The sequence below is a fragment of the Echinops telfairi genome, unplaced genomic scaffold (assembly GCF_000313985.2).
Source record: "Echinops telfairi isolate 266 unplaced genomic scaffold, ASM31398v2 ScPeMD7_7469;HRSCAF=8507_1, whole genome shotgun sequence".
In the NCBI taxonomy this organism is placed as follows: domain Eukaryota; kingdom Metazoa; phylum Chordata; class Mammalia; order Afrosoricida; family Tenrecidae; genus Echinops; species Echinops telfairi.
Window position 1 is genome coordinate 115454128 of NW_022111373.1, and position 6377 is coordinate 115460504.

Below are 6377 nucleotides of genomic sequence, written 5' to 3' on the forward strand. Positions count from 1 at the left end.
GAACTAGAGGAAAGTTGTATGTTTCATTGTTGCTGCACTGCACCCTGACTGGCTCGTCTCCTCCTTGTGACCCTTCCGTAAGGGGATGTCCCATTACTGAATATTTTCATCAAAGATTTTCCAGAATATTTTCATCAAAGATTCTCCAGAAGAATTTTATTTTTATAGAACATAAATTGAGAATTTCAGGGGATCCAGCACTCAAACTTTTGACCTAAGGTCATCTTTAAACCTTAGATCAGACACCTCCCTTGATGTCTTCTTAAAACCGACCATAGTTTAGCTTAACAAGTAAAGAATGTCTGCTTGAGCGCGGAGCTCTTTCAAGATGTATTTATATGGGGACAAATGGATAACAGCAACTGGAAAGATGAGATAGGAACCGTAGGGCTAATGAGGTGTATGTTAACGGGGAGAATCAACTCAAGAAATGAAGTATGCAAATGGCTGCACAGCTCAGTCATTGTTACTGAGTTGTACCTGGAGAAGTCATTGAATCGATGGTTTTCCTTTCTCAAGGTTTTTTATTGTTGGGGGTTTACATTTCAGCTGGACTTTTTATACAACCTTGTAGACTAAAAATCAACCTCCCCAGTAGTTTACCTTTCACTCCCTTCTGACTGTCACTTTACCCTCTTGAGGGTCACTATCTTCTTTTATCCCCAAGTCACATCTGTCTTCTTCCGTCTAGCCCATTGCTGCCCCCCTGACCTCGATAGTCTCCAAAGTCTCTTCTCTTTGGCATGAAAGTCTTTATCTTAGTTTTGTATAGCTTTTCTCTGATAACAGTGGTCTCTTATAATATTTGTTCTTTCGTGATTGCACCCAGCGTGATGGATTCCCAGTCTATCCACGTCCTGAGGGGCTTCCTGGTTTCAACATTGTCTTTGAGCGAAGCAGAGTGTTCTACTGGTGTGTGTAGAATTGGTGCATGCTGCACTGCCCATGTCCCCACAACCCAAACAATAAACTAGTCCGCAAAGGAAAGCAAAGCCTAAGGGGGATGGTTCAGGGATTCGGTGGCAACTAGTGTTGTCCTGGGGCAAAAGCCAATCTGGTGTGCTCAGGGTGCAGTGGACTAGAACGGTTACTTTGCCTTTTATTGCTCTTTGACTGAGAAAGACTATGTGCACGTATCACTCTAAAAAACGAAACGTTTTCTAAAATGGAACATTCAAACAGACTTGTATTGAAATACAAACTTTACCACCCACTTTGTATTCAACTGTGACAAATGACTTTGAACTGAACTAGCTTTTGTCTTCTCACCTATGAAGTGTACACTCCCATGATTTAAGCTGAATAAAAGTGTTGGGATCACTAGAAGGTTCTCAGTCCATGTTAACAGTTTATATAATGCATGAGGAAGAAAACGCCCTCTTGATGTTCGAATATGGTGCAGGTGAGTTTTTGAAGAGTAAAAGGTAGATTGTGATAGGCAGATATTGTCAAGTCCTCATCTCTGAACCCCAAACAAAGTGGGTGGGGGAAGCACCACCCAAAGACAGAGGGCATTGTGGGAATGAATACCGTTGGGTATCATGATGCTATTAAACTTTTTTTCTTTATTGGTATTTTCATAGATTTTAAAAAGGGAAACAAACCTTACCAAGTGATCAGCTGGCTTCCACCTGAAAATTACCAAGAAGAATTTATGAATTATTTCAATTTCTTTGTCGAAGAAGCTTTCAATGGCAGGTAATGTTTACCTTATTCCTTGAACCAGAGAGTCATTATTTTAGTAATAAAAGCAAATGGATGGATACATGGATGTTTGAGTGAGGTAAAGCAAAGGATTGCATGGATGGATGGATGGATGGATGGATGGATGGATGGATGGATGGATGGATGGACAGTTGAGTATAGAAGTATCGCCTTCCCAACCCCTGCGGCCAGTGCAGATGACCAGAAAGTCAGTGGAGGTTCTGCAGCCTCCCTGTTCTTGTCTCTTCCATGATTAGCATGAATGCATTTCTGCAGAAACTGAGGCTTTGATTCCCCTGCGCTTTCTTTGTTAGCACTTTTCTTATAATTTTTGTCTCTAATTTTCCAGCACAGAAATGGAAACAGGCATTTTCAATTTTGGTTGGTGGGGTCATCAGAGAATCTTCCACCCCTCCCCCCATTTATTTTTTCCTCTCTTTTTCTCACATTAAGGAACCTTGGGGGCCTAGTGAATGAAGTATTGGGCTGCCAGCCACAAGGCAGGCAGTTCAAGTTCACCAGCTGTTCTGTGGGAGAAAGACGAGGCCATCGCTCCTGGGAAGATTTGTAGTGATGCCAACCCTAGGAAGGAGTTTGAGTCTGCCTTGGGTCAGAATTAACTCGATGGCAGGGGGGTTTGGTTTTTCCTCACGTTAACTCATTAGTGATGGAAGCACTGGTTTTGAAAAGGTTGGACTTTTGACCACTTCATGTTCTTGCAAACAACAAAACAATTAGCCTGGTGCACCAAGGAGAAGCCCAGCCAACGCTCTTTTACCTGGACTGCAAAGGAAACTCCATTCCCTTAGACAATGAAAGGATACAAATCCCCATCTCTCTTGGCTATCAGAGTGTCTGTACACCTTTTGTTTTTTTCCCCTGAGGATATTCTACATACTAATGGAATTCCTGGTCCAATGTGGTTTTTTCCATAAAGTCTTCTTCCTCATTCAAGCTGGAAGATTACATTCCTTCTTGTCTAAGTTTGATCTAAATCACTCATGTAACACCTACCGGTAGCTTGTATCAGCTTGTGTTGTTAGTTACAGTCGAAACGTCTCCCAGTTTGATATTTTGGGGGACAGAGTACAAGTAACAGTGCCTTCTTAAATTTGATTTTTATCTATTTAAAAATAATTATAACTGGCGGATTATAATCTGAGAATGTATACCACCTTACTGAAATCATCCAAAATATTTGGCAACCACTGGGTGTCATGAAAAGTTTGCCACAAAACTGGGGCCAATTTCAGCCCACTTTGGGACTCGGAAGTTGATTCTAAAGACCGGCGTAATGCCAACAAGTTCTTAGCCTCAGAGTCTTCTCTAACTCAGGTACCCTAGTGGGGTGGTGCACTGGTGATCGGGTGTCTGGAGTGGTTCTCTTACTTCTCTGTGCAGACAGATGCCCCTGGGACTTCCTTAGTTTCTGTACCTGTTTCCCATGTCTAGGGCATCCTCATCGATTTGCACCTTTGCTCTAGGAAGAGGATTATTTTCTACGTTGGCAATGATGCCATAAAAAACGTGGGGGTCGCATCTGGCCTCCCGTTTTAGGGAGCATCAGCATCAGCCCAGGACCATTTCCTATGAGATGGAAGTCAGACAATATGTACAGTCACCACCCTTCTCACCCATTCCGAAACCTAACCTCCCCTCTCACAGCACTCTCTCCACTGCAGTGAGTAGTTCACTGCAATGGCCATGCAGAACTCACAGGCAATACTCATCGTTATGGGCTTCATTAGGGAAGTAACAGGTCACCATTCAGAATCAGAGATGCTCAGGATAGATTTCTCTGATCAGGATGGCCTCTTCTCAGCAGTGCCCACAGGCATAACTAGACCCTCCAATCCTTTGGGCTTTGCCCTACTTAAAAAAAGTGTTACAATGCTCTTTGGGCTCTGCTGATAAATGCTCAGAGGTACTCCATTCCGCCAGCAAGCCTCCTCCTCCAAGACACTCAGCTTTCATGCTCTGTGGGCTGAGAACCACACTGCCCTCTCGGCTGCGGCCTCTGCTGCCTTTGCTTCCGCGGCTGCTGCCATTTCTCTGCCAGTGTTTCTCGCCATCTCTGCTGTCACAGCTATCGTCTTCCTGGATTGAGAAGGTTCAGTGCAGGAAGCTTGGGTCCAAAGGACAGGCTCCACCTCTGGTTTTTTCTTTTTTTATTAGATTTAATACATAGGAGATGTCATTCCATATTTTAATCATTTCAAGTAGAATTGTACAATTGCTACCACAATCAGTTTCCAACCATTCTTTTTCTACATGGACTACTTGACATCGTCGCCCTTTGACCCTTGCCACCACCACTGTGCCCCCATCTCCTGAACCCCTTATCCTGCTTGCTGTCCCTATAAGTTCATCAATCCTGGGTGTGATATACCGAAAATGAGGTCTTTCTTTTCACCTCGGAGAGGGCCCACGTTCAGCCTAAGGGGATGGTAAAAAGGACCAATTCTCCTGTTAGAATTCCATACAACTTATTCGCAGGTTTCCACCCCCATAAGGATGCTCTATACATTGTTTTCTATATTAGCAAGCTATCCAGTCCCCTTGGTCAGCCACATGGACCTCACACTTGCATAGCCCTATCTAGTCATTGAGTGGATCTTACAAACTATAGCTAGAAGGGCCGTGAGAAGTAATTCACAGAACCACAAGTGGTCTTCGTGTCGTTCATTTTTGCCCTCTTATTTTTCATGTATATTATGCAAAACTGCTTATAGTTTTTTCAAATTAGTCTTCAGTTAACTTTCTAATGCTGTTAAATAATGGGAAGTTCCAGAGTGGTGCAAATGATGCAGCCCTTGGCGATCAGCCAAAAGGTTGGTGGTGTGACTCCACCAAGAGAGCCGATGTAGAAAGGTCTCTTGGCAATGGACTTCTAAAAACCCACGGCTATTGAAAATCCCAGGCAACAGCGCTTCTCTGAAGCACACGTGGGCGCCATTAGTCAGACTGATGTTTAAGGTCGGGAAATCATTGCGAACAGAATGATCCCCAAAATTTCCTCAGAGAGAAAAGTCCTCCTGAGGAGCCAGGGAAGCTACCACATCCTCTCATCTAGATATCCTAGCCAGTGGTGAGTCATGTTGAACAAGAGAGGAATGTGCTTCAAAGCCAGGATTTTCATTGGCTTATTTATTTTCAAATGACTTAACCTCTGGGCATAGGAAGGTGGAAGTCTTGATCTTAGCTGAGAGTTTGGATTCAAATAGAATCAGCAAAGAGCCTCCTGGGTGGGGGGATCAGTTCAATGCAGAGTACATAAGTGATTTTTAAATAAGGACAATCGCAGGTATGCTTGAGACTCAAGTGGCACACCAAGTTTGGCTGAGGAAACCAGGCAGGTCATTGGTCAGAGTGTAAGCATGTAATGGAAACTAAACCGAGCATCACAGAGTGGGCCCAGGAGAGAGAGATCTGTGAGGACTAATATGTTGAGAGACAACTAGAGCAGAAGGCCATCGAGAAACGGGTCGCATCTGGATGAGACGTGAGAAGGAGGGAGGACGGGACCATTCTAAGGAGCAGAGACACATAGACCGGGGTGACTGGAAGAGAGGATATTTGTGGGACGTTGGTCGAATAAGTGGGCTGATGCCAGCATATGTTCCTGCTTCTCTGGAATTCTTTCTGTCCCCAGGTTCATGTATGTATTGTGACATTCATACCTCTCACAAATATTTATCCTTTGTTTTATTTTGTACAGATCAACATTTGAAGATTATTTAAAGTTGATAGAGAGTCTCGCGACTCAGTGCACTCATCTGCTAAGAAGGAAGGATATCACGGATTCCTTAAAGAACGAGAACTTTGACCTGGTGGTCGTGGAGATTTTTGACTACTGTCCTTTGCTGGTCGTTGAGAAGCTTGGTAAACCCTTTGTAGCTATTCTTCCATCCTCCTTTAACACTGTGGACATCGGCTTACCCAGCCCTGTGTCTTATGTCCCCATATACTACTCTCTGCTGACTGACCGCATGGACTTCTGGGGACGAGTGAAGAATCTCGTGAAGTTCTTTGATTTTTCTAAGAAGCAATGGCAAGTCCATTCTCAGTATGACAACATCATAAGGGAGCATTTCCCAGAAGACTCGAGACCAGTATTGTTTGATCTTGTACGGAAAGCAGAGTTATGGTTTATTAACTCTGACTTTGCCTTTGATTTTGCCAGGCCCCTGCTTCCTAATACGGTGTATGTTGGAGGTCTAATGGCCAAAGCCGTTAGACCCGTGCCACAAGTAAGTAAAACCGTAGTACCCTACTGGATTTTATGCCAAGGGCCTGGCGATAGAAGGTTGGTGGCTGCCTCTGGCCAGTGGGAATCTAGGTGTGAAGGAGGCAGGCAAGTGAGGTACCTAGGGAAACACCCACTCTCACGGGTATACTGATCAGCGTTGTTTGTGTCACCCCAAGACTGGAGGGTGTGTCAGTCTGGGTTGACCAGAGAAACAAATCCAGGACACTCATATATGGTTCTTTTGGGGGGGTACCTTTAGAAAATCATTTTGGGGGGCGCTTACAGCTCTTATCACATCCATCCATCCATCCATCCATCCATTGTGTCAAGCACATTTGTATGTATGTTGCCATCATCATTTTCAAATCATTTTCTTTCTACTTGAGCCATTGGTAGCAGCTTCTTATGTTTCCCCCTCCCTCCC

The 6377-nt window shown here is 44.1% G+C and overlaps 1 protein-coding gene across 1 annotated transcript in view; it reads left to right on the plus strand.

The window, feature by feature from the left end:
• LOC101662508 (UDP-glucuronosyltransferase 3A2) overlaps positions 1–6377 on the plus strand; it is a 24493-nt gene that overhangs the window by 8502 nt on the left and 9614 nt on the right. The window contains exons 3-4 of the mRNA XM_004698358.2: positions 1584–1698; positions 5423–5954. Coding sequence (XP_004698415.1) covers positions 1584–1698; positions 5423–5954 — 647 coding nt within the window. The remainder of the gene's footprint in view (positions 1–1583; positions 1699–5422; positions 5955–6377) is intronic.